This window comes from Seriola aureovittata, chromosome 21 (genome assembly GCF_021018895.1).
Source record: "Seriola aureovittata isolate HTS-2021-v1 ecotype China chromosome 21, ASM2101889v1, whole genome shotgun sequence".
Lineage (NCBI taxonomy): Eukaryota > Metazoa > Chordata > Actinopteri > Carangiformes > Carangidae > Seriola > Seriola aureovittata.
The window spans coordinates 13,336,683-13,361,306 of NC_079384.1; the positions used below are offsets into that span (position 1 = coordinate 13,336,683).

The 24,624-nt window shown below is 40.1% G+C and overlaps 1 protein-coding gene across 2 annotated transcripts in view; it reads left to right on the forward strand.

Annotated features, from left to right (window-relative positions):
* The window catches only part of dock1 (dedicator of cytokinesis 1), a 180,521-nt gene that overhangs the window by 111,207 nt on the left and 44,690 nt on the right, over nt 1–24,624 (forward strand). For both annotated transcript variants that reach the window (XM_056366513.1, XM_056366514.1), the window contains exons 28-30: nt 6,995–7,096; nt 8,775–8,869; nt 23,545–23,623. In XM_056366513.1, coding sequence (XP_056222488.1) covers nt 6,995–7,096; nt 8,775–8,869; nt 23,545–23,623 — 276 coding nt within the window. The remainder of the gene's footprint in view (nt 1–6,994; nt 7,097–8,774; nt 8,870–23,544; nt 23,624–24,624) is intronic.

Genomic DNA, 24,624 nt, shown 5'->3' on the forward strand with positions numbered 1-24,624 from the left:
TCCTCTGAGATCCTGAGTGCATTCATCCACACAGAGCACTTAGAGTGCTGACTGTCATATCTGTATGGAGGCGAATTATTAGACATAGAAGAGAGCTGTCAATTTATTGTAGCTTAGATCTGTCGGCGATCGCGAAAGAGAAAGGGAAAGTTTTGTGTGTGTGTGCAAGTGTGTATATATTTCAGCTGACAGGCTGACATGATGTGTCTGCTGTGCAGCAGCACTGCCCCAGCAAGTCTTAAGAGTGAGAAGCAAAGCTGAAAATGTGCCAAGCAGATACGTCAGCGAGAGTCTGTCCCCATCTGCTGCAGTCTTTTGGTCTTTTCATCAAACGTGCACACAAAGCTAACTCTGAGTCTGTCTGAAAAGAAAAAAAGAAAAGAAAAAAAGGCATCTGGAGTATGAAGTGGGTTAAAACAAAGTAGCTCGCATGAAGTAACAAACATGCTCATCTTTTAAGTCATATGAGGGTGGGTTGATAGAGATATAACATCAGGGTACCCGTAGTTTATTTTGAGATAATCACCTTATTGTTAACTTTACTCGTTTTTCCAGAAATGTCAAAAAGTGTCCTGTGCCTCAGACCCAGTCACCGCCAAGAGCTAATATCAAAGTGTGGGCCACCTCAAAACACGATATTTTAAAGCTGGGTTTGACCTTTAGTAGCAAACAGTCCGTGCTGTCTGGACAGCGTGTTATGGTTTCAATACATGACAACATATTTTTGACTCAAACAGTCTCTAGTCCATCCACGCAACCCCACACTCTGACCGGACAATAATCAGCAACATCTATTTAATTCCCAGCGAATGATGTCGGCTTGGCTTTGGACACACGGAGCTTTGTTGTGAAAGAAAGTGGTCTTGGCTCAATGGAGTTTCCTGTATAAATTCAGGTGTCTGTTGAAGGAAGTGTAATGCTTTGATGTATTAGAGTGTGAAAGTGCTTCCTCGAGCTTGTCTAAGTTGGATGCTGTCTGAATGAATGGCATAACGGGTCACTTTCATGGCTGGCTGCCCTGGTTTCTCTGTGGTTATTATTTATCATTATGTATTCTGAAGTGTTTACCTGGACATCACAGTGCATTACGCCATTACGCCGCTGAAGAAGAAAAAGAAGTGTTTGAGCCGGCATCTAACAGGTCCTCCGCTCGTGTCCGTTGGCTGACCTGCCTGCGTGCCACCTTGTTGGCCTGATGTTGGAGCCAAGTGGGCTTGCTGTTGAATCCTGCAGCAGTGGCCAAGTACCTTGCATGTGTCAGCTCTGCCTCCCTTTGACAGGCCAACGTGAGAAGTGCTTTAGTGCTGCTGCCTCTCCAGCCTCTCTGTTCTCCTGTCTGCACTGTTTTTTTGTGTGTGTGTGATAGTGGTGTGTAGAGAAAAGAGAGGAGATGGACAGATGCATTTACCCCTCTGGTCTGCAATAAGACACGATACACTATACAGGGAGTCTAGAGCAACTGCATTAAATTGAAGAACATTGTATTTAACTGTCTTAAAATAAAGAGTCATTATTCTGATAGTTCTAAGATGATAATAAATATTTTATATATATATATATATATATATATATATATATATATAGACTTATTTAAAAAAAATTCTACGACATAAGGTTTTGGTTTAGAGATAAATTTGCCTAATCATAACGTATATTATTAAGTGGCAAATAAGTAATTTTATGTGTGAGTTCTTTTTGAGAAAGTAATATAAAAGAACAGGTCTATGTTTATGTATTTATCAATAAACACAGCAGCAGAAGAGACTCGTCCTTGGACATTTTAAAGGGTTGATGCAAAGTTAGTTTATGCATTTTTTTTTTCTTTCAGGGAGTGTTGATGCCGTTTCACCTTTTCATTCTAATTCTCCTCGGAAAATCACCTCAGTGGCAATTTTTTAAATCTCAGCTCCAACACCGCTCCATGCTCTGTCTGAGCGATGACGCAAATTGAAGAGAATACAAATTGAGATTTTATTGTTTGCTGATGGTCACCTTTGCCAGTAAAAACCCGCCGTCCTTTACTCTATGCTTCTCTCCTCCTCATCTTTTTTTCTTTTTTTTTTTTTCTTTACAACCACAGCCTCATTGATTTAGCAGTGCCCATCACTTGTGTTTGCATAGGAGGAGAGGCTTCATCTCTCTGAGATTAAATGGTGTAGTGCCAGTGTGAGGTTTTCTGTGTGCTTGTGTAATTTTTGTAGTAATGAGCCAGCAAATTCATATTGCATCAGGCCTGAAGCTAATAGAAAGAAAGAGGGAGTCATTTTGGTCCCTGTTTGTCATCATACATCCCCCTTCCTTGTCTTTTCTCGCTGCTCCTGTGTCAGTTTTCTCTCCTTCAGAGACGGGTTGAGTCTCAGTCGGTGTCTCTCCAGAGACCGACGTGCCATTTCCCCACCGGCTTAATTAAAGGCTTAAAACAATGCTGTGTTTATGGGGCAACCCTTCACTACTAGAGCAAACATCAATTTTTACTTCTCCGCTGTCAGCCGCTAAAGTGAGATGAATTATCAAAGAGATGCGGGCTTGAGAGCGGTGTATGATGGATCTGGCCCTACCCTCTAATCACCACTTTTTCATTTCCACTAAGATTCTGCCTCATTTGCTCTCAAGTATAAGATAGATATGGAGGCAGGGTTTCGGAAATCTGCGGCTTCTGGACACTGTGATAGATATCAATTGTGAAGTTTCCGTTTGTTGTTGTATTAGCTTGAGAAATTGTTTCAGAAGATAAATACTTGACATTAATGACAGCACAGCTGGTGGTGATTTAATGATTGACTTCTTTAAGTGTTTTCAGCATGTTTATCTTGTCTTTCAGGTGCTTTATCATCTCCAGTGGAAGCTCAGTCACTGTGCTCATAATTGTGGTTTTTTTATTCATTGCTCATGACCTTTTATTGGAGGCCATGAGCTTTGTCTCAAATGTTTTTTTTATTCCTCATTTTTTCTTCTCTTCCCTTCAAGACAAGCTCAATAGGGTGCCCTGTTGTACTAAGTAAATTGCTATTTTGGACACTGACTAATCCTGATCATTTTGCATCATCACTGACAAATGTGGTGTTTTATAACTATAATTTATATGTCTGTCATCTCGTGAGAAAAGGGGCCTTGGATTATTTGATTTTCAGCCATTTGTACTTTGGACACTGCAGTGTTGTGCAGCCATGAATTTGCTTTGGTGCCACTGAGGCTTTTAATATACAACTGATTTAATTTAGGTAACAACATCACTTCTGCTCCACAGATAGTAAGGATCTAAGAAAAACAGTTGTTTCCATTTTTTTCCGTCTTGTTGGTTTCTGTTTGTTTAATGGGTATAATGTGACTCAGTCTTCCCTTATGCCAGGAATTTCATCACTGATGTAGGAACTCCTTATATTGTTAGTGTTTAGCTTTAGTAGTCTTTTCATAGTAGTGATTTAATTTTAATAAATTCAGCCTTCAAGTTGGAAAACAAACAAAGTGACAACCGCAGGAGGCATAACACAGTCAAACTCAAAGTAACCTTGTACATTGAAAGCAATAAAAGGAGTCATATTAGGATTTCTTGACTTTCCCTTTTCTGTTTCTTGTGTCTTTTATATGTATCTTTGTTTTGGTTTGTTTTGTAGTTGTTTTTTTCAGGCAGAGAGCTGAAGTACTATTTTCTGGCTCTCCCTCTTCTGCTACAGCTCCTCATTTGCCATATACAGTGGGGTAGTCTCAGACTTTTAGGCCCCACTGTACCTCTGTCACTCACACTAAACCCTTCCATTTTAGCCTGCTTTATTTGATTTCCATCCATCCTTTGTCTTTCCTTAAAAAAATAAAAAATAAAATAAGAGTTGTCATGGCAACAGTACCTGGGGTTCATCCCAGTAATAAAAGTGGAGAGCCCTGAGAGGACAGGCTGGCCTTTTTGAGTTCTTCTGGTTCACTCCATACACCGCCGGTCATTGCGCTAGACCTGTGGAGTCAGCTGTATGACAGCGAAGGCTATCACACCGTTGCTGCTTTGCACCCATTAAATTAGAGCCAGAGACCTCTGATGAAGACACCTGAACCTTTCCATTTGCAGTCGTGTCCCACATCTCTATTTCTCCCATTAGGGCAGCATCTGTTCTTGATTGTTGTACAGTGAAAGGTCTGAATCCCTCCCCTGAGAGAGATTCTCCGTCTGTACCCCCACCCCCACCTCACCTGTATTCAACTTCCCGTCAGTATGTGCCAGCTGATCTTACTGCCTCTACCAGCAATTACATTTGTTTGGAAGCTTAAGATTCATCCATGACCAACACATTACAGAAATAAAATCAATAGTAACTTTGGCGTAGATTTGCCTGTGCTGTTGGCAGTCTTGATTGAACATTGGGAGTAAGCTTCAGGGGCTTATACTACTGTACGCAGCTCTGGAGCCTTATGGCAAGTCCCACACTGAGGCTTACAGCATGTAAAGTTTGCTCTGACGGCTCTTTATCTTGGGGATTCATTCACAGCTGAAGAGACAGAAAGAATGAATGAGCGCGGTATCCCCTCCAGCTGATCGAGATTCTCTAGTCTTAGTGGTGAGGGGAATCGCTGCAACAGGTTAGACTAAAGACTTCTGCCTTGCTTTGAAGACCTTTCTCCTTTTTAATAATGAAGTGACTGCACAATGTCAAGCGGGTTGCAACAGCCACTTCCTGCCCCTCACTCCAGTTACACTCCTGGAGCTGGGAATTTTTAAGGATAGGCTCAGCATCCTCAAAAAAAATCTCCAAATAATGCTGCCTTTTTTATTGCACCAAGACTAAAACCCTCTAAACTACTACCTTCAGTTCAGTTCCAGAGGTTATCTATGTCCTTGTGCATCCTTTTTTCTTCAGTTAGGTCATTAAGAAGGCACAGGAGTGAGAGAGAACCATCTCTCTGCGCACTTTACAAACTTTATACCCACTAGCTTCTTCGCCACTTTCTAATCTCTGCCTAAATTTGTTCTCCATCTTTAATGCTGAAGAACTGAGGCGTACATGCCCTCACAGATGAAAGAGTCCTGCCCTCTGCGCTTTAGAAAAACATTTCCATATTAATATAACATGAGTCATACTGGTTTCTGTGAAGCATTACGGAGAGGGAAGTGAAGCAGTCGTCGGCTCCACGTGGCGAAAAGAAAAAGTGAAGGAAACATGAATAATAGATGTTTGCATTAGTGATTGTTTTGGTGCCTTTTGCCTGATTAAGCTATAGTTCGTGTTGATGTCAGAAGTGTTGTTGTCGTACGTACAATAATAATAATTAACCGGTCTAAAAAACAATAAAGCGATAACCACAAGCTCAGAGTAAAAAAAAGAAGAATTGGAGAGAGGGGTCAGGTGAGGTCTGTGTGTGTGTGTGTGTGTGTGTGTGTGTGTGTGTGTGTGTGTGTGTGTGTGTGTGTGTGTGTGTGCGTGCGTGCGTGCGTGCGTGCGTGCGTGCGTGCGTGCGTGCGTGCGTGCGTGCGTGCGTGCGTGTGTGTTCAGCATCATTTCTGCTCTGCTGTGTTTCGGTGGGTCAGGCCTAATTACAGCTCAAGGAGAGGTTCTCCAGAAACAGAATGCCTTGTGAGGATTAACTACCATGAAGCAGCTGAGTTATGTTCGTCGCATGAGGGCTGCACTAAGTCCTCACTTCTCCAAGGTAGTCCCACATTAATGTGTGTGTTCAGGTGATTAGTTAAGGACCGATACTTTTTTTTAACTAGATCTCAGTGTAGTTCAACATACAGGTTTATAGGCTCAAAGTCTTTTTATCTTACAGACGACATGAATTTCACATCTTAATATTGTGTTTTAAAGCGAATTCGTGCATTTGTCTTTTTTGCGTAAAACAGATGCTTTCAGTCACAGATTGAAATATATGAATTAAAAATATGTTTTCAAAGAGCTTTTAAATTGGAAATTCTTCCCTTAGCCATTTTTTCTTTCCATTTTCTCATGGGTCTTTGCTTTTGTTAGCTCCTCTAGTGGAGGATGTATGTTGTGAGCTGCGGTAAAGGTCAGCCTCAATCCAGCAATATGACGCTGACTCCAGTTGTTTTTAGGTTTTGAAGATAGACAGACACCTGCGTCTTAACGCTTATCAGACCTAAGACTTATTAATCTGGATGTGCTCTCATGCATTCAGCAACAAAGCGGTTAATTGCCTCCTCTTATCTTTGGTGCATTTTCTTTGATCAACTAGTTGAGGTAAAACCGTGTGGGAGCAGCTATGAAATAAATAATAATAATAATAATAATAATAATGATAATGATACACTGTATGCTCGTATTCTTCGAAAGTATTTATGCCAACACTGTAACTTGTTAAGATTTATTTTTAATTAACCCTGCATCTTTTGTTTTGCTTAATGAAAAAACTTACAACATCATCTCTTTGCCATCTGAGTCTTTTTACTTGTCTTTTGTTCTTTCTTTTTCCAGCAGATGATCATGATTCACTTGCTAAATTGATCTGCTCTTGTAAATTTCACTAAAATCTCTATTCAGTACAAAGTATTCAGTCACAGTAATGGTCAACAAGGACCCGTCCAAAAATGCTAAATATGCACTTCCCAATTCTTTTCTCCAGCATTATCTCGGCCTTTGTCCACACACATCACTGGCGTAACACCGGACTGGCAGCGGCAGCCTCTCTCCACCCAGCCCGCCACGCATTTGCCTTCTCTTATCTGCCTTCCGCAGCTCATGTACAGAGTGCTAACCAGAGCCAGGAGAGCGGACTGTGAAGTAAAGACAGCACTTTAGGGACCTCACAGGCATTATAATCAGTGGAGACAAAGAGCTGGGGAGTGGAGGGCAGTAGGTTAATGAGATCATTCACTGAGTGAGGGTGCCTACCTTTTTCAAACCTGGGAGGCCATGCCTGCTTTTAGTACTCAGACCCAATCAGCTCGGCCAGTCAGCATCCATCAGAATCACAGGCACAGAGTCCTTCTATCCTCAGCCTTCCATTTGAACTTGATTGTGTATTGAATGCACTTGTTTCTCTTCTCCAGGGGAGCTTTGTGGCCAGCATGACTGCCACACTGAGGCAGATGGACGACTATCATTACGCTCATCTGATCAGCACCTTTGGCAAGATAAGGAGTGATGTGGTGGTGAGTACACCTTATCAGTGTGTCCGTGTCTACCAGATGAAACACTTTAGCTACATTGTCATGTAATAACTTTAAAAAAAAAAAAAGACCCATAGTTCAGTATTATTTTGCTCTGTCTTTTCTAGAAATCAGAAGTTAGATTAGATCTGTTAGAAAAATGTTTTTCCTCCACATTGAAGTATGAAATTGAATTTCTGATGGTCCTTGGTCTTGGGCTGCTATATGTACAGCATGCTATTGATGATAGTTACTCCGAAGGGAAGCAGATCACTCATTGCAGCCAACAAGTTGTGGAGGAGGGATAAATCTCATTGATGTTATGGATTTCAGCTCTGAATAATTCCTCCCTCAAAGCGGTATTTCTCTAGTATCTGCTGCCAGATTAGCATTAAATTACTCTGCTCTGACAAGTGGGGAAATCCCACTGTTAGCTTTTTCCCCAACAAGTGATTTTGAGCCTTATAGGAAGGACAAGAATCTAATTTATACTACAGGTGAAGCAGTATGAAATTCAAGTAGGCAGAGCTTTTATTGCTACTTGCAGCACACACTGCTTTTATGTGGTAGTCAATAAATAAATATATGAGTGCCCCTGGGAGAATTTATAGAATTAGTGAGATTACTTCTTATTTGTACTTGTTTGATTGAGCTTGTGTAAGCTGACATTCTGAGGCAGTGTTTATTTACCCACATGTTTTCATTCAGGAATTAATGATATGTCCTCAGGTGACTATAAAAAGAAATCAACATGAATTGCACTCTGCTCTTGGTGGTTGTACACAGGCCTTGTTTAAAGCTGCCTGTCTATTTCCCATATTGGGATAAAACAATCACTGTGATGAAGCAGGATTTTTCCACAGATTTATTGTCCCTGAAGCTGGCGTGGGCCACATCACACTTTTCAGAACTGGTTGCAGCACAAAAGGCTTTGTTGTCTTTGCAGTTTGTTTTTTTTTTTTTTTTTTTCTAAACAGGCCACCGCAAAACACAGGGATTCATCCAGCAGTGAACGTCGACAGCCAGAAATAGATTTACATTATTTATGATTTTAGGCATTTAGCTGGTACTGTTATCAATTGAAAACTAGTGTGGGTGTGACAGTTGAAGAAGATCACATTTCTAAATGGAACCATTGAAGCAATCAAGATCTGTGAAGGTTAAACAAAATTGCATTAAGAAAAGATAAAAGCAAAATGTACTTTTATGTCCCTTGAATATATATTTTTTTATATCTTTAATTTCATATTAGAAAAAAAGTTGATGACTTTGTAAGCCTGAAGTTAAGGCAGGAGAATTTGAAGTGGTTGCTGCAGAGAAGGTAGCTGAGTATCTATTAGTAATAGAAGTGAAACTAGTTATCAAGTTGTCATGTTCTGCTTTAATAGCTCTAATTATATGCCCTGTTAATGTTATCTAAATATCACATGAAGTAGTGTTCCTGTGAGAAGTTGTAATCTCATTGTACTACTGCACATGAGCAGTTACGAACATTCTGGATTATTTCTCTCAAGGGTCACTTGCATAAAGGAAATACCGGAGTCACCTTGACCTTAAAAACTGATCTAAAAGCTGTTTCTGTCTGAAAGTCACAAATTCAAACTGTTCTTTTCAAATTGCTCTTATCTTGGTGTTAGGAAGAATAACAGTTTTCATTTTGAAAACTTTATCTCTCTTGCAGGATTTCCTAATGGAAACATTTATCATGTTTAAAGATCTCATTGGGAAAAACGTCTACCCCTCCGACTGGGTCATAATGAACATGATGCAAAATAAGTAAGTACAACCCCACTGGACACACATGCACACACACAATCACACACATAAACTCCCTGCGCTGTTGTTGCTAAGGAACAGCAGTCAGAAGTGGGTAAGGATATTTTCTAATGTTTTTCTCTCCATGCAAATATCGGCACAAGGCCTCAGCGGTGTAGCAATCAGATGAGCAGTCAGCGCAGACGCAAACAATCACATGAATTATAGATGCTCGGCTGTATGCTGCCTGCTAATCTCCAAACTTACTCTCAGCATCTCTTTACTTTGTTGCTTGTTGTGCTGCCGTGGCCTTCTGTTTTATTAATGTGAACCTTGCCTGATTCCATTTTTGTTGAAAATATAAAAAGAGATGAAATGTGCTTTGCAGTTTAGGAGTTTAGTAAAGAGCTGTGTTTTTGTGCACTCTTCAGAAGAAGTTTGAGCAAAAGTATTTAAAGGCTTTTTTGTGATTTTTTTTTTAATTTTTTTCTCCTTTCATTTGTGCCTTTTCAGAGGAGCCATGCACCAGAAAGTGTTGTAGTACTCTATTATGCATTGGCAAGGCAACAGCTGTCAGATGAAAACCTTAAGTCAGTTTTTTGACAACCAAGATTCCTTCTTCCCCATGAGCACACTGCACAGATTTGGTATTGCCCTCTTATAACATTGATGCACTGTTTAAAAGAAAAATGAAAGAATCAGAAAATATCCACAGATTTTAGTTTTTATTCCACTCACTTCAAAACCTAGTGCCTACATTACCCACAATGCAACATGGCTACCAACAGTTCAGTTACAGATTCTGTAGTGGTGGGGCGTGTAGACTCCGGTGCACAAGCATACGCACCTGTTAGCATTGTTAGCACAGTTGGGCGTCTTGCTCGAAGGCTAATTAATTTGCCGGCTAATTAGCTAGTTAACAGGCTAAGCTAACAGGCCAGGTATGGTGAGTGCAGACAATGATTCCTGCTAATTAGTGCTAACATATAAATAAAAATAATACGAGAATTTCACTCAAGATAACCCTCAAATACAGGAGCACAGACTTCCACATGTTCTATTATTCAGTAAAACGCCCCGGAGGATGCCGCCTGATCCTCAAGCTGCCAGCTTCAAGCAGGGAGAAGCAGGCTACAGAGTCTGGTAAACCGACTTCTTTCTAACACCTGGATGTTTTTCAACCTGACACTGTCTCAAATGACATCACTTCAGGAAAATTTATCAGATTTTGTGCAGCTCCCTCCGGAGCCACAAAAGGGCTTTATACAACTTCTATCACATGTGTAGCAGTATTTCCCAAGACTTGTAAACAGACTTTGATGTGTAAAATCAACTTTAATGGAAGATGCATCAGACTAAAAACAATGAAGAACACCGGAGTTGAAATAACAAGGCTTTTAACATAACAGCAGAGTACCTGGAGCTGTATCTATTCAAGCGCAGCTTCAAAGTGGCCATTTACAGCATGTGCAGAGCTTAGAAAGGCAGCCAGTAGTTGACTCTAAGCAGTCTGACTCCCTGCCCACTCTCTTCGAAACCACTCCAACATCATCACCAGCCAGGATATTTGACTAGAGATTGCATTGCTGCTCAGTTTTGGTTGTATTGCTCTCATCAGTCCATTCGATTGCTACAAGCCAGATTTTATTTTGGAATTCACTCCTTAAAAACTCCGTCAGCCACATGGGTCATAATGCAGAAGACATCAGTGTAGCCGGGTGATGATGCTCCCCTGTGCCCTGCAGGTGTGCAAATCATATCTGTTCTGCTGCAGAATGGGCTGCAGTGTCAGGGAACAAAAACATACAGTCTTGACCCTCCTAAGCCACACACACATACACACACACACACATAAACAACACAGGCCCCTATGTGCATGAACTGGACTAACAAGCTCGATCAAACACTCCACACCCACTGTGATCCTGTACTCTCTGGAGCAGCTTTAGGGATGTGATGAGCGTCACTGAGCTCTCAGCAGTCCATTCTCACATCATGCTTTGTAGCGTATGAAATGTTTTGTTTTTGACTCGCAGACTCGAGGCCAATGTGTCATCCCCCATGCCTCAGCAGAATCTTCCCCGATTGAACCTTTTGTCTACTTGCACTTGTTTTTGACAACCGAGAGATTAATTCTGCATTCTAGTCCATGCATTCAGCCACTTGCTGGAGTTAAATCATTATTCAACTCAATGAAAAATAAGCCTGTCAAACTCTGACTCATCTCACAGTCTTTATACTTGAACCTGTTTGAATACTGCAGGTGTCGACTTCGCAGCAAATTAGCGAAACTCTTCCATTTGTTGCTAACCGTCAAAGTTTGTTTGATCGGTTGTTTCCTCCTCGCCACAGTGAGAACCCAAGGTGACACATTCATTCATCCCATGAGAGAGCTATAAATGTGTTGTATTAACAATCTAAGAGCACAGGCTGTGTGCTGTGTATGTGTGTGTGTGTGTGTGTGTGTGTGTGTGTGTGTGTGTGTGTGTGTGTGTGTGTGCATCATGCTCTTTTGCTGCACACTCTTGGGTTGCCGTAGCTTTGGAGACTGATTGAATTCACAGCAGCCTCATGCAGCCTCACATTTTTGAGGCTGTAGCATTAAAGTAGGACCACCACACTGAATTCTATTTATATGTTTAAAGCTGTGTTAATTTCTGTTTTTGGTTGCCTGTGGGCAGAAGTGCTCAGCAGGAATTGATAAATACAGACATATTATTGCCTCACAAAATTGGTTCGGGTGGTTATTATTGGATGTTGCCTATTTCCACATCCAGTGGATATGGAGCAACATTAGCATTTAACACAAGTCAAACATATTCTCCTTTTAGCTTAGTTTTGGTCTCTACCAACTTCAGAGAAAAATATCTGGCTCTTAACCTTCAGATGTTCAACTGTATTCACCAGCCAGCTGCCTTTTTGTGCTGGACACAACAGTAAAGTACTTGGGGTTTAGAGAGAGAGGTGGGACTAAACCAGTGGCGATTGCTCTAAGACTGCAAGGGAAGCTCAGCTTCCCCTAAAATGTCAACAAAATAAGTGGTCAAATATGTACTGTTGTGTGAACATTTCATTGACTAAATATGCGCTAGAACACGTTCATCTTTTGTTCAGAATCAGCTACTTATCACAGGTAACCGACACGACTTCTTCTCATTCATCCCCGCAGCGCCACAGTGCTTTACACAGTGTAGACGCCGAGCGTCTACTGACTTCAACGGGGGAAGAAGAGAGTGGGTTGTTCCACTGCATCAGAACTAGACGGTCATTGGATAAATGCTGGGCTTTGTCCCGCCCATCGGACGCTCAGCGTCTCTGGGGGTCGTTGGGGGGCTGGCCCGGACGCTCGGCTACTGCATGATGATTGGATGATCTGTCTGAGGCTGAGTCCCTTTTTGATTGACAGCGAAATGAGCGAATCAGCGATCTTGAAGTATAAGCATCCACAGGAGCAGTTTTCAAGTTTTTCATTCCGTCGTTCGGAGTTGATCTGGAGACGTTACTGATCCTCAGCGACTTTGTCTTTGATAAAAACGACTAGCGTTGTGTTTGGCGACTCTCTTCTGTCACTCTGCGACTTTACATTTAAATAAACGGACACATTTTATGATGTAGGCCAAAAATGAGCTTCCCTTCCTTATAAGACCAGCAGCCGCCACTGGACTAAACCATATAGTCACGGTGCTATAAATCCAAAACAATGAGTTGAAAAGAGGCTAAAAATCTGTGTAGACCAATCGAAGGGACATACTCATTTGATCTAATGTTAATATAAACATTTTGGTTAGTAGAGCTTTATAATAATTGCTTGTACCTGCTTTATCAAGTGCTTTAAAGTGTTTTTTTGGAAGTTTTCTCTGCCACCGAACACAGTTTCTTGCTGGGAGCAGCTGGTGGTGATTTTTACTTCACAAAAGCTTCGGCCATTGCTGTGTTCACAAGACGAGTTTTTAATACCGCCTCTTCGAGGCGTTGCGTCTTCAGGGCAGATTGGAGGCTACATTGAGTTGCTGTCGGAAAGGGCCGGGGCTCGCTGGCTAGTGTGTTAACTCCAGTAGAAGAAAAGACATGATAGAGTCAAGAGTTAACATTGGCGTTGCTTTCCACCACTGGAGACACCTCTTGGCGAGTAAAGGAATTAAGTTTTCTTGCTGAACTCGCAACTTTTCTTCTAGACTGGTAAGTAAACAGCTGTTAATGCTAACGCTAGCATTGTAGCAATAAAAAAACATACTAATAGCTCCTTTAAAACATGCATTTTTTTTTTTTTTTTTTTTTTTTAGTAATGTCACAACACATTTTCAAAATACGTTTGGAAGCCTCATGAAGCGTTTTTGAATGCAATTCATTCACTTCTTCTCAGTGTCTTGTTTCTGGGCAATCCACACATGCCACATTCAGCCTACAGATTGCCACCCACGGCACCGGCAGACAGTTCTTTCATGTCTACACATTATGATAGCACCGCTAATGAGATGGGCATCAGCAGTAGCAGCGGTCGTTTCCTCCCACTCCTTCTCCACCCAGCTCCTCTTACGTCCTCCAGGTTGTAAACTCATTTATGGGCTCTAATTGCCCTGGGGACAGCAGCATCAGGCTGGTTAGCCACTGACTGCCATTTCCCCCATGCCAACTGGCCACGGCTTAATAGTGACAGCTAATCGGCAGTGGAGATGGACTGACGCTTGTTCTCCAAAATGACAGGGAACAAGTTTGCTCGCCAAGGTCATGGTTGGCGGAGAACTTGATTATATGGCCTCTGACACAGATTTCTTAGGTAATATATATTTCATCTGGTGCACGCAACACAGAATTGGATAATATTGTCTTAGCACAGACATTTTGAGGCTTATGTGTATCATGCCTCTAGGATCCTGACCTTGTGCTCCCACACTGTGTTACCACTCTTTGGCTTGTCTGGTCTCATCCAGAAGACCTAGATCTTGTTTTAATTTTTAATCATTTCAGCGTCCTTGTCGCAGTTCTCGCAGGCTCACAGTAAAGGTTTGAATTGAACGCACCTTGTAAAAATGGGGCACCTAATGTAAGTATCAAACAATTTAAGCTTCTTTTTGAAATTGGCAATGTTGCAAAACGCTTCAGGAATGCAGATATGACATTCAATATGAATTCATTCTTGCCTTTTTAGAGGTACAAGTGCCCTGTGGGTAAACCGCCATTTTTGTTAAAGAGCGCCTACTGAATTAGCTCAAGTTGGCATTTGCTTAAATGCTGTAGTCACTGTCTGTTTCCTCTCGGGGATGAAAAACCTTGCGTCACATTTTTACAAGACAACAGCTGCTGGCTGCTTTGTACAGTCACCTAAATGTGCTCCCTTACAGATTTGCATAGTAAACTTTTCAAGAGCTCGCCGCTGTTCAACCTTATAGCTCGAGATGTGCTGAATCGCTTCATACTAAGTGCAGTCATCATCATCAATCTGAGCAATGTTCATTGGTAATGTTTTTTTTTTTTTTTTTTTTTTTTTTCTTCTCCCATTCGTAAGGAAAAGCACTTCAATGGCTGTGGAAGTTGCAGCAACCAAAAGACTTAATTATGAGATTGAATAAAAATTATGTTCGATGATCAACTGTAATTAGTGATATTTAACAAACCGATAGTGTTTTTTCTCCCTGTCTGAACTACAATTACTGCAGTGACAAAAAGACAGTTAACAGATCAAGTAAAATATTGTTTAATAAGCACTGATAAATTAATACAGTCCTCCCTCTTATAAGCATAGCATATAGAGATGAAGTCAGTATTATTATCGTCTTTTTTTTAATATGTAGTAGAATACAGTACGTACTGGGACACATGATCAAACTTTTAATGTATAAGATTTGAGTTAACATCAGACAGCCTTCTTAAACTCAGTCCATTTCCCCAAATACCAGCCAAAGTTTCTCGCAGAGCTGTTAATTATGTGTAAGAATAGTAGATCGAGAGACGAATAGGGAGTTCTCCCAGAGCCCTGCGTGTCAGATGAAAAGATAAAAGCTGAAGAAGCAGCTCTTTAACACGGTAACCCGTGCCATCAGTCCCTCACAGACTCATTAGGAGAGGGTTTCTGAAGCTGGATGGCTGCCGTTTGGAGTTCTCTCCATGACTAATCCAGGACCTGGAGGGCAGGTCTGGAAGGCAGTAAAGGAAGGAAGACTCAGAGAAAGTGCAGAGACTGCCAATGATATTGTGATCCTGTTTGTCCTCGTACAAACCCACCAGCCACCAAGTAAAAAAAAAAAAAAAAACACAATGCCTGTAGGCTTATGGGTATCTGATTTGACACACTCCCCTTTTAAGGAGAATGCCGTTGAAAGATTGCTGGTTGAAAACCTCACGACTCAATTTTTAGTTACTTTCAAACAAGTTACATGGTCCTGTGGGTTCAAAAAAAAAAATCCATCAAAGCTCTGTTTGGTAATTCCGACGAGGCATCATTGTTGACCTAAAAATAAGGATATTTTTTCTACATTTCTGAAAAGCTGACATTTTGGAGATCTGAGATTTACACCTCTGTTGAATATGTTTTTCCGATCCATCAGGTGCTATGAGCATGATGAAACGCAAACAAAAGGGAAAAAAAGACAAAACTTGACAAAAACATTTAGCCTTTTCTTATGATATTAATATTATTATCATTAAATCATTATAAAATATTACCATTTTAAGATGATGGTGTCATGTCTATTCATGAAGAGCTACTATGAAATTGCAGTAGAAAAGAAATGCCATATGTACTTGTGGCTACATAGATGTTTGATAGTCCCAAATGATCTGAGCACACTCCTTTCTGTGCACACTCCCAGTGCTTCTCAAGCCTCAGCTTTTTGTTATTGTGAGCTGAAGAAGAAAGGCCTGACCTTTACACAGCTTTCCAACTATGTTGCTTTGTTAATGTGGTGACAGTTGTCTACTCTCTCTCTCTCTCTTGTGTGCGGTTTTGTGTCTGCATGTTGGAGCCCTGATTGGCAATTCTGCAATAGTGAGATTAAGACACAGCACTACAGAGGAACCATGGGAGAGGCACTAAACATGGTTTGTGACATGTAGCGCTGCATCCTGCACCGCATCACCAGGCACTTGCTGCACGTACGGGTGTTTGTTTGCCAACATGCCAGTGTAGGCTATAAGTTAATCTTCCATCTCAACAGGGTCTCAAAGAGCTCTAATGTCAATGACAGACACTTTTTTTATAGACTATTTGGAGTATATGACTTGGAGCTCGGGTTAATATCTGCCTCTATGTGTGAATCAGCTTGACGATAAGCCTTTGCCCCGATAAGTAATATTGTTTTGCCCATGGAGTGCGGTGCATTTGAGTGGCTGTGATCATACCGTGTCAGTTGGCCTTTAAATAGTGCCCCCTGAAGAGCGATAACATCAGATGTTATTTTTCTCAACATGGTTTTTATCAAAGTCATTATCAGGAAGCAGCGGGATGGCTCACTGTGTAAGAAAACTATCCGTCAGCTGGACCTGCCACATTGGAGCCCTCAGTGGAAGCATTCAGATCATTTATCATTTAAGTAAAACTAGCAACACCACAATGTAAAAATACTGTAATAGTCTAATAGATAAGATAATACGTAAAGATTTGTACTTATTAACTTTCATTGAAATTGTGCTGTATTCACTTTACAGAATTCCCCCTGTCATAGTGTTACATTATTATGCTATTGATTAACATTGCAAGTGCATTTTTACAGCAGCATTTTTGTTAGTTGTCAAGGCAGGTACAATATTTCCCACCCAAGTATAAAAGACCATAAAATGGAATTTAAGTATGTCAACTTTTTGCTTTGTGGATGAGCCTGACTTTATATTTTTTTGTGCTGGAATACAAGTGAAATTGCTTCTTTTTTTTCTGTCAGGTATAAAATAAGGATCATTTACTACACTTTGGCAGATGCTTCATTGGAGATCCAGTGAATATGCTGCAGCTAATTTCTGTCTTTCTTATCTGAACATAACTGACATGTTTGCAGTACACTTCAGTGCATGCTCCTTCCACTTTGATAACCCAATTACTTTTGTCTTTAGATCAGCAGTGTGTCAAACCACATGGCCCCATTTTACGGCTGCATATCTGACGTGTGTTTAATTTGGCATTCAAACCGGCGTTGATGCACACAGCAATCAACATTGACCAAAATGGCGCCCATGGTATCAATGTCAGTCTGCTAATAATCCAAAGCCTTATATAATCATAATACTCTGATTTTAAACGCTATCAAGGGGAGGAATCTACGTAAACAGGTTCACTGGATGAAATAAGGCTGTCGTCATCAAAAGATTGTCAGAGAGTACGAAAATAACTTATAAATGTTTTGTGTGCAAAAAGTCCATGTACTTTTGTTCTTCTCTCTAGTTTTCTACTGACATATAATTTGAATTTACCATAAATTGTGAAAAAAGATAAAAATGTTAAAGACTTAGACTATTTAGACTGTTAGAATCTGTTTTAATTGCTCCGTGTTTCATCTGATAACTTTGAATGCGCCTCATTATCTCACCCTTTGCTCAACATGAACTTTGCCAGCCTTTTGACTCCAGTGTGCAAAGTGGGAGTTTTCCTTCTTGCTTGTATTTGGAGCTCTGTCTAAAGCAGCCTGTGTTGCCTCATTAGTAATCCGTTCACCTCTTCACAAACTTTTGGCCTGGATGAAAAGCAGCCTTTGCTGTCATTGTTACATCTCAGATCTCTGTGTTTATGGGCTGGCGTAGGGTAGCGTGCTTCAGCTATAACACTGGCATCACACTGCCTGGTGCTGCCAAGTCAAAGGGACCGCAGCTTTTATTTTTCACAGTATTCGAATGACAGACAGGGTATCATTGGCCTTTGGGGTGAGTCAGCAATCACATCTTTTCCACTGTCGTTTCATACAGTCTCACAGACACATAACATGTGCCCCAACTCACCAACACATATATCTACAGTAATCTTTTACTTGGCCTCCATTATCAGCTCAGTTTTTTACCGTCTGGTTCTGTCAGAAACTTCTAAGAGGTCTATTTTTTTCCATTGACTGTATGTATCTACATATTCATATTCTAATAGTATTAATTTGCTTAAAACAATGCTATAGGCTCTGACATTCCCATCAGCCTCAGCTGTGCTTTGCCTTCAGTTGCTAATTAGCAAATGTTAGCATGCTAGCACTAAACTACGACAACATGATAAACATTAGACCTGCTAAACATCAGCATGTTTGCATTGTCGCTGTGAGAATGTAGCCAATGCTAGCGTTAGCACTTTGATAACTTGATTTGATGAACTTCATGTGTTCATATGTTTTTAGTGTTTCAGTTCACTCCTCTATTCACCACTCCTGATTTATTAATTAAAGGACATAATGGATTTCAGCTTTAAGATATAAGCCTCGTTTTGTGTCCAGATTTTATTCTGACACCATCAGCCCAGCTACATCTAAGAGCTCATTGTTGCTAAAAGTGGTTTAAATGCTAAAGTGGAGTGAGGAAGAGAGGATTTCTTTTCCCCCTCAGTGTATATGGAACAGTTCTAACAGATGAGAGCAGTTCTTTGAGTCACCCCAGTGATATTTTTGAGTCATTAGAGCTTCCCTTAGCTTCCCTGGGGTGTGCCTCTCAGTATGAATTCTTACAGCACTAGTTTATCTGAAAAGCCATGACAAGAGAGTTGGATATACTGTATTTAAGATGCATTAGGTGAAAGTTGTCACACTGGAGTGAAATTTGGGTTAAAAACATGTTGACAGATAAATTGATCTAATATTAGATCAGGAGTCTGAAGTAAAGGTAATCTAATTTAATAAATTGCTCTGATAATGAAGGTTTTTGACCTTGCCTTATCTCTGAGCACAGGCGGATACGCCAGCTATTCAGCAACAGTATGCAAATGGATCGCGATCATTATCGAGGATGCTCTCTGAACTCAATTAGCAAGTATGATCTGCTGATAACTTTCCATTAGCATAGGTGTCTGTGGTGCAGATCACCCGATAGAGCTCAAGTCTGTGTACCATTTATAATAAAAAAAAAACAAAAAAACATAAATTTAAAAAGAACCATAGCAACAAGGGGATGAAAAGCAAATAATCTGTTAACTGTGCTGAAATTTCAATGTGCAGCACACCCATCAATCCACGGTAATGGGGTGATTTTTCTAACACTGATAGTTTGATGGAGGATATTTATCATAATGATGCCATATGTATACTGTATCAAAATGACTCGTGCGGGAGGTGCTATGCTGCTGTTGCACTGCCTAATTAAAAAGTTAAAGGATCTCCAAGTTATGTTTTTGTCTCTCTAAGCAGAAAACAGGGAAGCCCGTGATTTCGGGAGATGATTAGAGCTACCTTGATTTCCCTGCTGAACAGAAAGCAGCGAGAGGGCTGGCTGTTTTTGGGAATGACACGTTTCTAGGGTGTCCCCAGAAATTCTTAGTATCTTAGCTGAAGGCGCAAAAGCAAACACTAAATCCACTGGTTAAGCCTTTGATTACATTTGTAGTAGCAGATTCAATTTCCCAGTCGTTAACATTTTGCTTGTAGTTGTAATGAAGTTGTACACAACTGGTTTGTCATTGTGTCTCCCATTGCATCTGAGCATCTTATTTTCCCTCTGCAGCGTGATGACTGGCCGTCACAGATGTTGCAAGGCTGCCAAGTTTCTCCCCCCTGGCATTTGGCGCTGTTAATAATGCAAGCGTAAAAGAGCAGTGGCACTACAGTCTGTATAATATACAGTTAATGCTCTCTATGCAGACACTCATATTGCTGTTTCTGTGCAAAGAATATTCCCTGAAATCAGTATGGTGATTAATTATAGAATGTACAGTAAGTCCTCTTAGACTAACTCAAATAAAGACAGAGTGGAGCTTTTGTTAGTATATCACATTTATTTAAGGACCACAACTTAAAAAATTCATACTTTTTAAGCCAACATTAAAAAAAAAAATATTCCAGAGTTCAAGAAATTAGCTCTGAATGCCTTTAATCTTATTTGAAATTGCCTTTTTGGAGTGTCTTAGTCAGAGCCCACTGTGAGGGAGAGTATATTCTATTTTCATCCGCCTCATTAAGTTTTTCACTTTAATTAATGGCAGGATGTGCTCACAGAGGAACTATCCTGTCTGTTCGTTAAAGCCCATTATACGTCTGCGCTCAGGCAGACTGCTGGTGTCAAATAGGCTCTCAGATACTGGAGTTTACATTTATTTGGTGACCTGCAACACAAGAGTGCAGCACTCAGAAAATATGTTTATGCAAACCATCACCCATTAGTGTACAGATACTGCAGATCAGTCATGTAGAGAAGGCAGGAGATTTCATCTTCATGGATCATCAACCAGTTGTAGTGGAACCATGAAGAAGTGTCACTACCGGAAAGGGGAGGTGATGAAGAAATGGGTGATTACAGCTGCTTTTTGCCTGTTGAGTCATATTTAACTAGAAGCTGTGAAGAGTATTGATCTCACTCCTTTCCTCGCTGCGTGACCCAGCAGTTGGAGCTGTGTGACACTTTGGTTAATGTCTATAGAAATTACAGCTATTGGTGATTACAAATAAGTTTAGTTGGATCCATCACATCCCTCACACAGAAGCTAGACTTTGTGCTGCGAATGAATGGAGCCAAACTATTGGACTAAATATGTTTCATTACCACCTCTGAGCATTATACCACTGATTAAAGTTGGTATAATGCAGACATAGTTTTTGTAGGTCAGTAGTTTTGCATGCAGTTGTTGAGTTATGTCATCCGTGTCAATTTTAATTGACGTTTCGCTGGAAAATTCCTGTTTTCTTTTTTTTTAAGGAGAGGATTGGTTTAAATTTCCCTCTCCTGATGCATTTTAATAACGTTGTGTTGACGACTGCAAGAATCAATATTTTTTTCAATTCATAATGAAATACTTAAACTACTGAGTGTTTGTGCTGCTGGCAAAGTTATTTTCAGATGGATTTTTATAGTGTGCATTTTTAAATCAAATGTAGTTTGTCCATTTATTTTATTTTGTTGTTATTCCTGCAAATGGTGTGAGGGACAATGCACAGTGCATCAGGACAATACATTTTTTTAATATCTTATCTATTCTATGAGAAAAAACATTCCATGCCATTAACTTCTTAATAAGAAACTTTTCAATAGGATATAAATTACTGGGACTTCAGAGTTTTTTGGACTTGTGAATCAAGACTTCTGATCCAAGAGATTTTGTGTTAGCACAATATGAAGCTGGTGAAATGAATATATTCCCTTTTATTAGTGTTCTTTTTTAAAATATGGAGATCTCATTGTTGTTATTGAAAGTGTAATCTAAGAAATTCAGTGTCAGAATTAGCCAAAGAATCAAATAGAAACTTGTGATTCTAGCCTGTTCCAATCTTACTCATTATTATATTTGCAAGAAGTCTAAGACGTGATCCTATATATATGTATGTGTGTGTATATATATATATATATATATATACTCCATCTGTTTGAATTTAGCATTTATTATCACAAGAGATTATTGTTTTAGTTCATTGATCCTGAATGCGCTTTTTCAGTGTGTTTTTCTTGATGTTTGTTCAGATCTTGTTCCCACTGTAGATCCAATGGTACATTACTGAACAGAGACTCAACATCAAATGACACAAATCTGTATCTATTTTCATAAAAGTCTACTGGTTCTGTAGCTGAATGACAGCTGTCATGAGTCTAATTCAAACATTTTTAAATATTAACCTGTATATTCAAAATAAACATATCCCCCCTCGTTTTATTTATTTATTCTTTTTGAAAATTAAAAACTGAAAATAATGAGCCTCGCATATTGAGCAGTAATATTTCTCAGCCGGTGGATGCAGTGGATGGAAACACATTTCAGCATTAGTCCAGTGTTAAGCGTATCAACTATATTGGCATGTTCACAGCTGCAGAAAATTGAGTGAGGTGTACAGAGAGGGAGCCTGTGCTTGTGCAGACAGGATGGTGGTAATAGGCTGTCTGAGTGCTTAGCAGATGGGGGGGGGGGGTCTCCCACACTGAGGCCAGAGAAATGGACTTCTAATGGCTTATCCAAAGGTGTTCAATGACAGTTAACCTTTCCAGCTAATGATTAAGGTGACTCTTAATATGTATCACACATCGGCCCCAGATAGCATTTAGTCAGCAATGGAGATAAATGCAGTACATGAATATTGTATAGCTTTAAAATACCCTAGATCCCTCAGCGTTGTAGTCTCAACAGTGATGGTTATTCCTGTTCAAGGTCAGTTGGTCGGGGCAGTGAGGGAAGCCCCAGTCCTGTGCCTACGCTAATGAAATTTATACCTTCCAGTAAGCTCAGCTGATCGGGACCCTCACTGCCACAGACCTAACATAAAGTAAGAGACCAGCAGATGATGCGTGAGGAACCTCTCGATTCCCACGGGAAGCTCAGTTCCAGTGACGGTTTAACTTAAAACATGACAGAGGTGGACGGCTCCGTTGGAGCTGCCTGTGCAGCAGATGTCTGCTCACCTGCCAGTGTCACTTACCTGAGCATTACATCTTAATGCCCCTTTATTGCCTGCTCATGAAACCCTGATGCAATCCACTCAAGTGGCTTAATAACCGCCCTTGTTTCACCTTGCCACCTTTTATTGCACATTCTGATGTATCTTCATGCGATGCCTTGGGCAGTGATTTGTTGCAGGTTGTTTACTGATTAGTAATTGTGTGGAAAATGCTTACGCCAAGAAGCAGGGACCAAGACTGAGACACAAGAAGAACCCAGGGTGATTGTTCCTTAAATAAAATAAACCAGGTTATTGAAAATGCTGTGCTTGACATTTTTCTCCTACTCTCATGATAAGCTTTTTTTTTTTCCTCAGTGGGTAATTCCTAGAGATTAGTACACACATTGTTGTATGGCGGGGTTTGCCAGGGAATGAAGTTAAATAGTGGATGGGCCTCTGACTCTGTAAGGAGCAATCATAATTCCCCTCTAAAAGCTTCATGCCACTTAAGTTATTAACATTTAATTCTGCGACATCAGAGTGGATTAACCCATCAGACAGTGTTCTCATTAAGATCTACTCATTGCATCTTTTTTCGGGAGTGCCTCAAGCCCTTCTATACCTCAGTCTGCCATAGAGAGAGAGACTGAACCTGTGTTTCACCTCTGTTGGAAGCACACATTCTGTCACAAGGGCAAACACTTACTCTTTGTGGAAGTGCAAACTACTGTTTTTTCTCTTCTTGTCTGGCTGCAGCTTTAACACTACAGTTCAGTTTTCCAATTAATTGTCATTGTATATTGTGTGTCGTATCTGTTTTGCATCTTGTAGTGCTTGTTTTTTACCTATCCAGGGAAAGCGGATAGAAAGTAGCTGTCAGCTAAAAAAAAAAAAAAAAAAAAAAGCATCCCTTCCCTTTAATGTTTTTGAAGAAATATGTTGAGTAAAATAAAATGAAAATAAAAAACAAAACTTGAAGAAACAAGAAAAAACATAACCCAAACGTCTGACTCTTTTCTGACATGAAATTTTCTTATGAGTTCAAATGTCAAATGTTGTGTATGGTGGTGTTTGCATGCGGTTTGAATATGAATGCCACAAGCAAAGTTGTTGCACAGAGTTAGAAACAATAGATGGGATGTAAAAACCTTTTATTTTAAGGCAGGAAAATGCTCCTTTCATCAGTAAGAAGACTAGATCCAAACACATTTCCTCTTATCTTTCCAGAGTGTTCCTACGGGCCATTAATCAGTATGCAGCAGTGCTGAACAAGAAATTTCTGGATCAAACCAACTTTGAGCTACAGGTAAGACCTGAATCAATGAAAGCATTTTTTTTTTTAAACAACCTTGATACCAGCCCTCCTGCCCCCCCACCCACTCCCCCAAAGACAATGTTCTTTTAGTCAAGGCAACACTGGGTTATTATTTTAAGTAGTTTTAGAAGATGTCTTTTTTTTTTTTTTTTTCCTTTTTTTTTTTTTAAGAAAGCACTTCACTGTAGTTTCATGCTGAGGCTGTTTTTAATGTTCCAGATGCAGCATTGTTGGACCTTTTTGAAAAGAAAAAAAAGATCAGTGAAGGCAGTAGACATAAAAATTGTGGAGCTGGAACATCAGTTACTCTGTAATGGCTCGCAATTTGATGTGCATTTCTGAATATTTTAACCTGCTCCCCTTTGAATAGGGGGAATTTCAAATGTCTGACATGTGGAAGAATGTTAATGTTGTCAACAACTAAACTGCTCTGAGCTTTTAGAGCCTTTATGGATTGTATTATTGTGTTTTAGTGTGATTTATACCACTGCGTGCTCTCTTTACGATGTATGAATAAAGCTGTTGGGTTTTCCTTATTTTCAACTACAGCTCAGTGGTAGATCATTTATCTGGATACATCCATAAAATCTTACACAGCCATTTTTTTACTGTTGTAGCTTCAACAGTCGCGTATTCTGGCTGATGGGTATTTTCATAAGGAATTGTGTGCTATAATATATTTTTTATATTATACTCTTTGAAAACTCATCAAAGAAACTTATTTCTTATGTATGCATGCATGGACTATTTGCCCAGCTATGAATGATGGTGGCTACAGTAGCACTGCTTCTAGCTGCTGTCATTGTCTGATTGAGAGTGCACTCTGGAGGCAAGTGGCCTAAATCACCAACCTCTCCCGCTGTTGGGACAGCTTCCTGCCACACAAGTGTACCCATCTCATCCAAACCTTTTGATTTAATGAAACTGTAAGTCTCTCCCACATAGGTGAGGTCTCGTATGGAGTGATATTGTTGTAAAACTGGTTTTGGACT